This window comes from Abramis brama (genome assembly GCF_963993115.1).
Source record: "Abramis brama genome assembly, chromosome: 11".
Lineage (NCBI taxonomy): Eukaryota > Metazoa > Chordata > Actinopteri > Cypriniformes > Leuciscidae > Abramis > Abramis brama.
The window spans coordinates 29,498,860-29,513,512 of NC_139973.1; the positions used below are offsets into that span (position 1 = coordinate 29,498,860).

At 37.5% G+C, this 14,653-nt stretch overlaps 1 protein-coding gene across 1 annotated transcript in view; it reads right to left on the reverse strand.

Annotated features, from left to right (window-relative positions):
- The window catches only part of stk11ip (serine/threonine kinase 11 interacting protein), a 70,034-nt gene that overhangs the window by 46,116 nt on the left and 9,265 nt on the right, over positions 1–14,653 (reverse strand). Inside the window, exons 15-21 of the mRNA XM_084129056.1 lie at positions 13,303–13,505; positions 13,097–13,207; positions 6,860–7,028; positions 5,716–5,870; positions 5,306–5,621; positions 3,923–4,023; positions 3,101–3,198 (exon numbers count right to left, since the gene is read on the reverse strand). Of these exons, the coding sequence (XP_083985182.1) occupies positions 3,101–3,198; positions 3,923–4,023; positions 5,306–5,621; positions 5,716–5,870; positions 6,860–7,028; positions 13,097–13,207; positions 13,303–13,505 (1,153 nt within the window). The remainder of the gene's footprint in view (positions 1–3,100; positions 3,199–3,922; positions 4,024–5,305; positions 5,622–5,715; positions 5,871–6,859; positions 7,029–13,096; positions 13,208–13,302; positions 13,506–14,653) is intronic.

Sequence of the window (14,653 nt, forward strand, 5' to 3'; positions counted from 1 at the left end):
ACCACACCCCTAAATGCATTGAAGCAACTGCCATGTGATTGGTTGATTAGATAATTGCATTAATGAGAAATTGAACAGGTGTTCCTAATAATCCTTTAGGTGAGTGTATATATATATATATATATATATATATATATATATATATATATACAGTGAGGAAAATAAGTATTTGAACACCCTGCTATTTTGCAAGTTCTCCCACTTGGAAATCATGGAGGGGTCTGAAATTGTCATCGTAGGTGCATGTCCACTGTGAGAGACATAATCTAAAAAAAAAAAATCCAGAAATCACAATATATGATTTTTTAACTATTTATTTGTATGATACATCTGCAAATAAGTATTTGAACACCTGTCTATCAGCTAGAATTCTGACCCTCAAAGACCTGTTAGTCTGCCTTTAAAATGTCCACCTCCACTCCATTTATTATCCTAAATTAGATGCACCTGTTTGAGGTCGTTAGCTGCATAAAGACACCTGTCCACCCCATACAATCAGTAAGAATCCAACTACTAACATGGCCAAGACCAAAGAGCTGTCCAAAGACACTAGAGACAAAATTGTACACCTCCACAAGGCTGGAAAGGGCTACGGGGAAATTGCCAAGCAGCTTGGTGAAAAAAGGTCCACTGTTGGAGCAATCATTAGAAAATGGAAGAAGCTAAACATGACTGTCAATCTCCCTCGGACTGGGGCTCCATGCAAGATCTCACCTCGTGGGGTCTCAATGATCCTAAGAAAGGTGAGAAATCAGCCCAGAACTACACGGGAGGAGCTGGTCAATGACCTGAAAAGAGCTGGGACCACCGTTTCCAAGGTTACTGTTGGTAATACAGTAAGACGTCATGGTTTGAAATCATGCATGGCACGGAAGGTTCCCCTGCTTAAACCAGCACATGTCAAGGCCCGTCTTAAGTTTGCCAATGACCATTTGGATGATCCAGAGGAGTCATGGGAGAAAGTCATGTGGTCAGATGAGACCAAAATAGAACTTTTTGGTCATAATTCCACTAAACGTGTTTGGAGGAGGAAGAAGAATGATGAGTACCATCCCAAGAACACCATCCCTACTGTGAAGCATGGGGGTGGTAGCATCATGCTTTGGGGGTGTTTTTCTGCACATGGGACAGGGCGACTGCACTGTATTAAGGAGAGGATGACCGGGGCCATGTATTGCGAGATTTTGGGGAACAACCTCCTTCCCTCAGTTAGAGCATTGAAGATGGGTCGAGGCTGGGTCTTCCAACAATGACCCGAAGCACACAGCCAGGATAACCAAGGAGTGGCTCTGTAAGAAGCATATCAAGGTACTGGCGTGGCCTAGCCAGTCTCCAGACCTAAACCCAATAGAGAATCTTTGGAGGGAGCTCAAACTCCGTGTTTCTCAGCGACAGCCCAGAAACCTGACTGATCTAGAGAAGATCTGTGTGGAGGAGTGGGCCAAAATCCCTCCTGCAGTGTGTGCAAACCTGGTGAAAAACTACAGGAAACGTTTGACCTCTGTAATTGCAAACAAAGGCTACTGTACCAAATATTAACATTGATTTTCTTAGGTGTTCAAATACTTATTTGCAGCTGTATCATACAAATAAATAGTTAAAAAATCATACATTGTGATTTCTGGATTTTTTTTTTTTAGATTATGTCTCTCACAGTGGACATGCACCTACGATGACAATTTCAGACCCCTCCATGATTTCTAAGTGGGAGAACTTGCAAAATAGCAGGTTGTTCAAATACTTATTTTCCTCACTGTATATTTTTATATATATATACACATATATAAATATATATATACACATACATACATACATACATATATAAATGCCGCTGACATTTGCGGTGTGAAACGGCTGTAATTCACTAGGTTTCCTACATGTGCGTTCCGTTTGCAAGTGTGATGCTGATGTTGCGCGATGTTAATAATACGGTGCCCGAGTGCATTTGACCGGCATAAAATCGGCATATGTCAGACTAACCGGCTGGTCGCCGGTCATGGCCGATCACGTGAAAATCGGCCAATTCCGGTCACCAGCCGATCAATCGGTGCATCTCTATTTGCAATCATGCTGTTTTTCCCCCAAATATCAGCATGGCTGTGATTACCTGTGCAACAAGGCCATGGCGACATACAGAAATACAGCCTTCTTATGTGATCTTGTTTCAATGTATATAAATAAAACCCAATTTGACACTAATGTATGCTGAGGATACTGATTAGATGGAGTGGATTGGATATTGCACCAATTACATTAAATTACATAAATTACATATTGCACCAATTACATAAAACTCACTAAAACATAATAAGGAAAGAATTAGTGTGGGTTTTTTGTGTGTGTTTTTTTTCTAGACTTCATAATACACCTACTTAAAGGTATAGCGGAGGATTTTCCAGAATTTTAGAAAAGAACCACCCTCTCCACTTTTTGAAAAAATACACATGCGCAACACTCTACCTGCTCCCGAGAGGGAACGCCTATTAAACGTGTGCACGACACGAGAGAGCTAGTTCTCCTCGTGCACGCTCTGTTTACAAGTTGCAAGATCGCCAATCATAGCTTACATTAACATTTACTAGCAGTGATTTTAAATGGATTTCTCCAAATAGCATGCCAAACTTTACCTGTCGAGTAGAAACTTCGCGACTGAGGCATCAGTGGGAAGCCCAACCTGTGCTTTTAGCGCACGCCAGCGTGTGAAATATTCTCCCAAAAACACTCTGGTCTTGTTTCTTTCTTCAGAGGCCTTTCTCTTCTTGTCATACAATTCGTAGACACCTTTTCTCTTACGACCCTCAGACATTTTGAAAAAACCCGGTGAGAACGGCGAGCTTCAATGAATGGCTGAAACCGTAGCTCACCCATAGACAGCTCACCACACATAATACACCTGAAAGTGCGCATGCGCAGAAAGGACGAGCACGTACGACGGCCTTACGTAAACATATCACCAGAATGATTGACAATTAGGAGGACCAATAGTCTTGATGATCCACCCAGAAAAAGAAAATCCTCCGCTATACCTTTAAAAGTTGATTTTAGTGAACAATAGTTAGTTGCACTTTCAAAACTGAAGAAGTTAACAGAAGTTGCTTACTCAGATTGTGAGGTGATTTCTAAGATGTAGATGTACTGGTCTGACACAACCATGAGGGAATGGAACTCCACTGCATCTCCAAACTTCACAATGGACATCTGAAATCAAGTGAAACCACAAAAAAGGTTAATACAAATAATTACAGCTTCTAAAAAAATGCTGAATGAAGCACTTAGAAATGCAGAATTTATTTCAAACACTTGTAATCACGACTAAAAACTTTTCAAGCCAGTTTGGTATAAATACAAAAGAATGCAATTAAGTAGTTTGCTGGAGTGCATTAGAGGTGGAATGATCGTATTTTAAGCGTTACCAGCACTTTGGAATTTGAAATTAACAAAGGGAAAGACAATGTCTCTAAACTGTGAGAGAGCAAAAGGCTGGTGTGGAGAGAGTGTATTCAATTAATTTAATCTCATGGTCCTGCTGTGGACTTCCTTATGAGATTGTTTCTTTGGAGAAAACCAGGTGGCTAAGGCAGAGGGCACCCAGAAGGGGCCAAAGGGGCAAGTTTGAATATATTTAGAGTGCAGGATACCAGTAAAATAATGAAACTACACTGAGAAATTCATAGTTCACAATAAAGAAATGCACCCATTTTCCATACAGATGACGACTTTAGCCAGCATGTGAACATGTGGTTCAGCATGTGATATGGTGGAATGTGGACTGTGAGAAATGTAGCAATAAAGTAGCATAAATTTACCTTCATGAATAAAGGATCTAACATGGCTACTTGGTTGCATTTATTTGTCTTGTGCTATTCCCAAGTCTATTTTTTCAGTTCATGTTCATGAGGGAATAGTAAACAGGTTCTCTTGCCTTTAAAAAGCAGCGAAGCTCCTCTTCTCGCCCAAACACTTCCACATCCAGGAAAAGCTGGAGCCGATGGTCTACTGTCTCTGACAGCAGGTCAAATTGACCTAAAATGAAAAGAATTATGATTAAATCCCTCAATGGGATAAAAAGGTAAAGGCTATTGTGCCAGAAAACATCAAAATATGACAGCATACCTGTAATATCAATATAATATCTGTAATTCTAGCTATATCTATACACTTGGTTAACATGGTTTATGGCCAGGAAGGTCTGCCATATTGGGTATTCACTTGGCTTTATTGTCTGGTACTAATTTAGTGTGTCACATCTATAAATACAAGAGGAAAATTAACTTCTCTCTATAGTTTAAAGGACAATTCCGGTATTTAACACTTTGAGTCTATTTTGTAGTTTGTTTTGGATGAACAAGAGTGGTGGACAAAGAAATTTTGACAATGGTTCCTGTGTCGACTTTTTGACTATTTTAGAATTGCCCATGACCGCTTTAGAATGGGAGTCCTTAAAACAACCCTTAACGTTCGTTTTCAAAACTGTGCAACTCACCGAGTGGTTAGTGGTGTTTCTAACTAACTAATCCATCTTTCTTTCTAACTAATCCATCTTTCTTTCTTTCTTTCTTTCTTTCCATCTTTCTTTCTTTCTTTTTTCTAACTAATCTTTATTTCTCTTTCTTTCTTTCTAACTAATCTTTCTTTCTTTCTTCTTTCTTTCTAACTAATCTTTCTTTCTTGCTTTCTTTCTAACTAATCTGTCTTTCTTCCATTCTTTCTTTCTAACTAATCTTTCTTTCTAATCTATCTTTTCTAACTAATCGTTCTTTCTTTTTCTTTCTAACTAATCTTTTTTTCTTTCTAACTAATCTTTCTTTCTAATATTTCTTTCTTTCTAACCAATCTTTCTTTCTTTTTCTTTCTAACTAATCTTTTTTCTTTCTTTCTAACTATTCTTTCTTTCTAACTAATTTATCAATCAAAATTTAAACTACTTTAAACTTCAAACTACTTAAAACTTCTAACTACTTTTAACTTCTTCAAACTCTCTGTTCCGGCTTTCTCAGGCCAACTTAAAGTTTGTCTCAACAAACTTTTTTTTCTAGTTAAGATTATTGTTATACCTTTTAAGAATTTCTATGGTCTTAAATATGATCAAACTGAATTTAAGACATTTTAAGACTTGTTCGTTTTTTCAGTTCTATGCAATTCAAATGCCATTCCTAAAACAGGCCTAGGCCCAATAATTACAATGTTTTGTGTTATTTCAAATAAAAATGTGAATCTGTCTTTTTCCAGGGTAGTTTCATCTTCTTTAGTTTCTTTATTTTTCTAACCACCCTACTGATCTTCATCCCCAGAGTGGACCACCTACCATTGCTGGATCCTTCTGTGTGCTTAGGTGAGTGTTGGTCCTGATGTTTTTGATAGCCGTTGTAGCAGGAGTTGTCAGCGACCTTCTCTTTAAACCCCTCTGAGCTACCCTGCACCTGTCCATCCGTAGTGCTGAAGTTGATTAGTTGAGAGGTTCTGTGGTCAACCAATCCCTCATTTTGACTGGTCAAACAATTGGACAGGAAGCTATGGGCTGTATGAAAGTAAGCTGTGGCTCCCTCTGTGGAGGCCTCTGAATGCGGAGTCAAATGGAGGGGGCTGCCACGGGATAGCAAAGACTGTCCTGGGACCAATGCCTAGAGGAATGAAGCAAGTCAAGTAAGTGAAAAGAGAATAGTAATGGAGAACTGTCATGAATAGATCAAGCCAAAAGACCATACAAACCCAGACCTTGTTGCAAAGGGGAAGGACAGGGTTGTCCCTGTCATCAAATGTAAAGTATCTGGCATCATTCTGTTCCAATGGTGTACTGGTGGAAGGAGCTGATTGGACAGCCAACTGAATCACATGATTGCTATTGCACTCTGAGCAGATGACAGTACAACCTGTTGAAAATAATAAAAATCACATAAAAAAATATAATAAGGTATACAAAGATAAATGCTCATGAGATATCCAGTCCATATAATATAGTTTAGGCATTCAAATATGGCAGATAAAAAGAAAATCAAAGAGATGTACACATAGTGTTTAACATGCTCTTTCCTTCAGATTTATTTTAAGAATGTTAATGCTTTTAAAATAAACACCTTCACTGATCTCTGCCCCCATGCAGAATCAACTATGTGTTTGGCCCAGATGATCTGCAGGACGCCAAGCAAACAGACTGAAAGCAGCTGAACAAATGTCCTAGAACTTCTGGTTTGCATGTTTTAAAACTATGCAGTGCAACAGAGGAGGATAAACTGTGTTTCAAACCAGTCATTAAAAGAAAAATGGTTTGCAAGATGTAACAGTGGAAAAAAGTAAAACTCTATTAAGTGGGTTATGCTGAAAATGGGTCATGTGATAAAATTATTGGCTGCCTAATGGAGTCTCAAGATAAAGCGATCACACCCAGTGCTTGGCTACCATTCTGTATTCATGAAATTCTTTAGTGAGACATTTTAGCCAGGTTCAGTCATGCTCCAACAAGATGATCATCCACTTATGGTAAGTCAGATTCACGTTTTTTTATTAGCTTTATCTTGTACTGAAAGCTGAGAAGAAGAAAAAAGAAAAGAACAGGACCTAAAAAAAATCTGCCATGCTAATAACCAGTATAAATCAAATGGTTTAGCCTCAACCATCATGGCACATTAGAATAAGGTGTTTAATTGCAATGAGGTGGAAGTACCCATATGTCATACTAGAGATAATAATTGTAATTGTTTTAATACAGTACTAGTAAGAAGTTTGTTAAAAGGTACATGTGTTTGAGCCGCTCCCTGGAATGTTCTGGCAGGAGTATAGGTCCGCCTATCCATCAAAGGCCTTGCTCATGAAAAGGAAAAAAAAAAAATGCTCTTTTTGATTTTTAGGGCCATATCCTTACTGTCATTCCTTAGCTCATCCAGGTGGCTCAGGCTGTTGTCTGACTCAGTGGCTGGCTGGCAGAACTCAGCTTGACACTTCAGGCACTGTAGCCAAACTGTCTCTGGTTTCTCCTCATCCACTTGCTGCTTGTTTTCCTCCACGACTCTTGAGAGAACCTCTGCTAATACCTGAGGAGACAAAATTCTCATCAACTCATCAAAACCAGTCAAAAAACAGGATAATATAAGGTCAATTAGGTAAGATCACGTTGCTTTAAATTCCACGCATGCTATTTTGTGGGAATGTGTACTTAAAAAGAACACGTTGTTGTCATTTCAAATATTGCAAAGGCTCAGGTTGCACAGGTTGTGAAATAGTCAATCACACAGCTTATGGTGGACCAATCTGCAAATTTGAGGCCAATACCGATCACTGATATTTTAACACCAAGATCGACAGATACCAATAACCAGCATTTATCCTTAAAGGGGAACTTCTATGCAAAATTCACTTTTAAAAGGTGTCCACAATTAAAATTAACATTAAAGAGGTGTGTGAACTCGCAAATACAATTTCAGGCATTGTAATTTGCTCTGGTCCCCTTCCTGTTCGCCGGAGTGATGAGATAGTTAGTAGATAGTCCTCACTCAATGGCTGGCTGTCTAAGTGGTGTCCGCAAAATAATATAGAATTCATAGACAATTGAAAAGGTTTTTGGGGCAGACCTGACCTGTTGAAAAGAGATGGTATTCATCCCTCCTGGGATGGTGCTGCTCTGCTCTCTAGTAATATGGCACATAGTCTTTGAGCTCAAACATCAGGGCTCCAGACTGCGACCATTTTTCCTACTGGTGCGACCAAATATTTATTTAGGTCTCGCTGGCGCGACCACAACGTTGCCGAGCAGCGAATGCAAAATGAAAGCGGAACGAAAATGCGCTCCTCATTTATGCTTCACGGACCGTTTATTCATTCAAACCAATAATAGACAGCGCAGCGTCCTGAACTTGCCAGTCGCGGGCCGATCTCGATCACGCGATACTGTTACTAGGAGATCCAGACTCTGGAGATCCAGTGATGAAATCCATTGAATTCGCCTCAGAATTAATAACATCATCGCTGCGAGATCCAGTGAGAAACATTCCGATTCGGCGCAGTTCTCTGTTATAAACCATATCAGATCAAACAGTGCTGACGTGGAAACAAGAAGAAACACTTATAAAAGGCTTTCAGTCCACAAATCAGCAACATTCACCATGGATTTAGGCTAATGTAGTAACTCTAACCATAACTATGGTATTGTGACAGAAATAGTCAAACGCTTACAAGTACTACACATCTTTTTGCAGCACTTCAAAACTATAACATCATATATAAATGTTATTTTTAATGTGATGACCAACACATTTTTTGTTCATCCTTCAAAGATTGTCCTAAAACTAAAAAAATTAAGATGTAGGAAAACTCTTATTTAAACACTTATTTAAAAATAAAAATAAATTGCCATTGTAAACAGTAGGCTGTTTTGTAAACTTATTGGCTGTTTTCACTCCCTAATATAATTTTTTTGACTCGTTTTGCTTTTTAATTAATATTTAGATAGTATGAATGACAATAATTAAAGTTAATTTAATCTACACCGTAAATTAAGCTTAGTGCTTTATTGTCAGCCCCAGTGCTACCAGATATTTTTTGTAGAACTCAGTGGCTCCGGTGCTGCTGCCCTCAAATGTTAGTCTGGAGCCCTGTGAACTTAAAATAAAACTGCACATTGTAATATCTGTACGTTGAGTCTATTTATTATTAAAGAATTTGTCAGAATTACAGTTATTTTGTGGGAAATTTGAATAATTGCATTGCAAGCTGATTTAAATGGGACCTATTATGCAAAATTTACTTTTGTATGGTGTTTGGACATAAATGTGTGTTGGCAGTGTGTGTACACAACCACCCTACAGTGATAAAAATCCACTCACTCCTTTTTTTTTTTATCCCCATAAATCATAAGCAGTCTCTCCAAACGATGTCCGGTGTGCCCCTAAATTTTTAAATTTTCTGACTTTAAATGAGTCCACCATACAAGATTACGGTTATAAACATGAACCTCGTCTGAAAGGCAAAGGGGGAGGTGTTGCTGTATTTTATAGTAATATTTTCAGAATTACTAAGAAGTCTAGTTTCAAATATAATTATTTTGAAGTGTTGGTGCTTAATGTAACAGTAGTGTAAATGATAAATCACGTTTGAGATTTGTGCTGGCTACTGTATACAGGTCACCATGGCACCATACAGACTTTATCAAATAATTTGACTTTCTATCTATTAGTTAGTACTGGCTGCAGATAAAGTCCTAATTGTTGGTGATTGTAATATACATGTAGATAATGAAAAAGATGCATTGGGATTGGCATTTAAAGACATTCTTAACTCTATTGGAGTTAGACAACACATGTCAGGACCTACTCATTGTCGTAATCATACTCTAGATCTAATATTATCACATGGAATCAATGTTGATGCCGTTGAAATTCTGCAGCAGAGCGATGACATCTCAAATCATTATCTAGTCTCGTGTAAACTTCATTTAGCCAAGGCTGCAAAGTTGACTCTGTGTTACAAATATTTTAGACCTATCACTTCTGCCACTAAATATTGCTTTATTAATAATCTTCCTGATCAGTTTCATCATCTCAGCATCCCAGATAGCTTAGAAGAACTCAATATTGTGACAGAAACTTTTAACTCTCTTTTCCAGCACTTTAGACACAGTTGCTCCTTTGCGCTTAAAGAAGATTAAAGAAAATAGTCCATCGCTGTAGTACAACGAGCACACTCAGGCCCTTAAGAGAGCAGCCAGAAAAATGGAGCGCTACTAGAAGAAATCAAAACTAGAGGTATTTTCACATTTCATGGAAAGAGAGCACGGTTGCATAAAGAGAGGCATTAAAAGCTGCTAGATCTGCTTATTTTTCAACCCTATTAGAAGAAAATAAAGAAAACCCTAGGTATTTATTTGAAACAGTGGCTAAACTAACGAAAAATAAAGCTTCTAGCCCAGACGTTTCCAAGCAGCACAGCAGTAATGACTTTATGAACTTCTTCACTTAAAAGGTTGATAATATCAGGGAGAAGATTATAACTATGCAACCGTCTACTACAGTATCGCATCAGGCAGTGCATTGTAGTCTCCCTAAGGAAAAATTTGATTCATTCATTGCTATAGGAGAGGAAGAATTTTCTAAACTCGTTAAATCATCTAAATCGACAACATGTATATTAGACCCTATACCGACTAAGCTACTGAAAGAGATGCTTCCAGAGGTCATAGATCCTCTTCTTAATATCATTAATTCATCTTTGTAATTAGGATACATACCAACAACTATTAAGCTGGCTATGATTAAACCACTTGTTAAAAAAACGCAACTTGATCCTACAGAACTAGTCAATTACAGGCCGATCCCCAATCTACCTTTTCTGTTAAAGATACTAGAAAAGGCAGTATCTTCACAACTATGTTCCTTTTTAGAAAGAAATGATATCTGGGAGGATTTTCATCAGGATTTAGACCGTACCATAGTACTGAGACAGCTCTCATTTGAGTCACAAATGATTTGCTCTCTATAGTGTTACTCGATCTTACTGCTGCATTTGACACCATCCACCACAACATTCTTTTAAATAGACTCGAAAATTATGTTGGCATTAGTAGAATTGCATTAGCATGGTTTAAATCATACTTATCAGACCATTATCAGTTTGTAGCAGTAAATGACGAGATGTCTTATCGATCAAAAGTTCAGTATTGTGTACCACAAGGCTCAGTACTAGGACCGCTGCTGTTCACTCTGTACTTGCTAAATTTACTATAAATTTGAGACAATTTACATTTAATTAATAAGAACTATGAACAGTTTTGTTGTCACTATCAAATATCATTCAGACATACTGGCAACCAGTGAACTCAATATGATCACCAGCAGCAGTGATACATTAAACAAAAAAAATGTAAGAGTCACATTTCCATTACAAGCTCTAAAACTGCTCCAGTAACCATAGAATCGATGTTTTGTTTACCATATTAACATTTTGTTGTAATGCAACCCACTAATTACTAAGTAGCAGCCTGCAGACGCAGTGCATTTATTGAAGGTCAATCTGTTATTGCTGTATAACACATATCTCTGTATACAAACATACATCTCCATTAACATTTATCAGAGCATTGCTGGGCTGAGGTAGTGCATGTTTGAGTGAGATCGAGGGAGATTGTGCATAAGCACGCAAACTGTCTCTATTGGTCCAAACCATCTGATTGCCACAACTGATGTTGCATCAAATTTCAGTCCCTCCAGTTTTTCATAATTTTGCTATGGTGGAATGCAATTGCAAAAGCTTCTTGCCTAATTAGCCATTTTTAAGTCATAAGTGGTAATTTAACTACAAAATAATAGCCAAACACAAGCTAGAAATAGTAAACCTATAATTTTAGCAAGATAAGTTCTGAAGCAAAGCGCAACTTCTTGTCATTTGCAGAGCAAGGTGAAGGTGAGGAGTTAAATGCATACTGATACTGGAGTTAAACACAACGTGATGACGTAATACGTGACGCATCTCAGAGATGGTACAAGACGGGCATTTGTGGTTAAAAAGTATAGAAATATATATATATATATTTTTTTTTTTTTTTTTTAAGAAAATGACAGATCGTTTCGCTAGATAAGACCCTTATTTCTCGACTGGGATCGTGTAGAGACTTTGAAGCTGCAATGAGACGGACATTTGAACCTTCTTTGAACATTGGAATAGTTGGTGGCCATTGAAGTCCATTCTGTGTAGAAAAATCCTGGAATGTTTTCCTCAAAAACCTTAATTTCTTTTCGACTGAAGAAAGAAAGACATGGATATCTTGGATGACATCGGGGTGAGTAAATTATCAGCAAAATCTTTTTTGAAAGTGAACTAATCCTTTAACATTTATTCATTTGCAGGATTTGAATTATAGATGTCTACAATTACATTTTCACTAGTTAAAATGATCATTCTTTATAAAACAAAAAAAATGTTTCCACTAGTAACACCACATATTCTGTATATCGAAAATCACATAACGTTAATCAATAACAAAAATCATCTTTTTTTATTACCCGTATTTTCCGGACTATAAGTCGCTCCGGAGTATAAGTCGCATCAGTCAAACAATGCGTCATGAAGAGGAAAAAAACATATATAAGTCGCACTGGAGTATAAGTCGCATTTATTTAGAAATTTATTTCACAAAATCCAAGACCAAGAACAGACATTTAATCTGGAAAGGCAAGTTATTTAACTACACAGAACAACAGGCTGAGTAGGTGTCCGGTATGTTAACGCAACACATTAACAGTTATTCAGCTACACAATAGCATAAAGAACATATACCTGGGAGGCTGAATAGGCTAAATTAACATAAGCCAGGGAGTCCAACAAGCAAGTTACCAGTAAACAAGTTCACCAAGCTCCCGCGATCTCATTCCACATCACTGAATCCATTTAATTTTCTTCATATGGTGTCGCTTCTGAATAACTCCGCCAACTAGAGCGCCCTCTCGCGGCTGTAGACGGTAATGTTTTCTCTTGGTTCATCTCAGTCTGAATTAATTTTGATATATAAGTCGCACCTGAATATAAGTCGCAGGACCAGCCAAACTATGAAAAAAAGTGCGACTTATAGTCCGGAAAATACGGTAATTTTTTTCTAGTAAAAACAATTATTCTTGATATCTGTAATTGAATTTTCACTTGTAGAATTCTTCAATTATTATGCCGTTCATTTGCAAGCCGATTTGACTAATACGTTGCAGGATATACATTTTCGATATCAACAGTTAAAAATTCAAAAGTTCAAATCCTGTTTCTTGATATTAGTAATGGAATTTCTACTAATAATAGGGCAAAGCAATATCCCAACGTATTACACAATTATTTACCAGTTCTTGTAATACTGTTTCTACTAAAGTAGATCTCAGTGGGAGCAAAAATTTGCGACAACAGGACCTGTGCAATGAAAAGAAATTACATCTGAGCTATAGCTGCTAAGATAACGGCCACAGGACACTAATTAAAGTAAGCAAAAGTGATCATAGTTTTAAAGTTATTGTTAAATATGATGATCGATCGGTGCACCGCACTTGTAATATCTGTCGTCAATTTAGGATTAAATCCCAAGCACTGGTTGATTATGTCTGATTGTCTAATAATGAATGTACCTCCTTACCTGTAATGCTTCTTGTGGCTTGTCATCCAACATTATATAACAACGTTTACGTCTCTCACGACTAATGTACCGGAAGTGAAGCTCTAGGGCTGGGTGAGTCCCCTCAACCTTCTGTAAGATTTAAAAAGAGAGTGTAAAACAGAAAAAAAACTGCAGAATTATAATCAACTTATAGAGCTTCATGAACAGAAAATATGTCATCTTACCTCTACTGTGCACGTGGCCTCAGTGGTCACAACATCTCGCAAACTGTCTAGCTCCACTCGTGTTTTAACACACCCCTGGTGCATGTCTACCTCCAGCAGGTGACCCTGCCACACTCGTAGAAAGAGTGGTTCAGAGGCGCTTTTCCGATTTGTCTCCACATCCTCTGACAGCAGCCCCACCAGCATTGGCCTGCATAGGTCCACTGTTAAACAAAGTGCAAGCGTGAAAAAGAGCTCTGGACATAAGCTAGACTGGTCCTTCAATGGTTGTTATTTTATTCTACCAGGACCATGAAACAAAAAAATAAAAAAAGTGTATCATGACAAGATTTTTTTAGATGAGTACAACAACCATTTGGTTTTGGCATTTGACAGTATACATCAAATCAATATTTACAGTAATAAAATAGCTCCAAACTTTTGTTCCAGCAAATTATGTGTTTTGTAAATAAAGTAACGCTTTTGATCAGCAAGGATGCATTTAACATGTTATAAAAGATTTCTGATTCAAATGAATTCTGTTCTTTTGAACTTCAAGCATCAAAGAATCCTAACTGACTACAGTTTCCACAAATCATTATATTTCATTATTGATATTAATAGGCAATGTAACTTTAGCACCAAATCAGCATGCTTGAATTAATTGTAAAGGATCACACTGAAGAATGGTGTAATGGCTGCTGAAAATTCAGTTTTATCACCGGATAAATAATACTGTAAAATATATTTTAATAAAAAAGTTAAATCTGCAGTCTGTAGTTTTTCCTCTTTGTCACCATCTCTGTTCGAAATCTGCAACTGCAGTTATTTGCGGAATTATCAACTTTACGTGGGTTGTGCCTTGGCATGGCACAGCGCGGATGAATCCAATGTTTTGAGGAGAATGTGTCAGTCACCACGCCGGTGTGGATACTGTCATTCGGAATTACAGATTCTACTTTTTGGAAGTATGACCAACATAAGAATTTTCACTGGAAAATGTCATCTGAACAAGTAAGTAACATCCACTTTTGTTCTGACCAACTAAGGGGAAAAAAGCATAATTGCAGTAAATCGCGCTGATTAAATCTAACAATCGCTTATATCACGTCAAACCGTACAAATTATACTTTGTTCTCAAATTGTTAATGTTTAACAACATCAGCATTGCGTGACTACATTTAATGCCCTTCTGATATTTATCCTTGTTTTCACATGAGCCCGGTTGCAGTCTCTTTTTTTCTGTAGCCACTCCGAAGTCCGAAGTCTTTTGCATTTTACAACGGGTGAATCTCCAGTTGTCACTGGTGATTGTCGTTTGAACCTTTCTGGATCCGCCATCAAATTGATAAGTTTAATTATATCAAGTGAT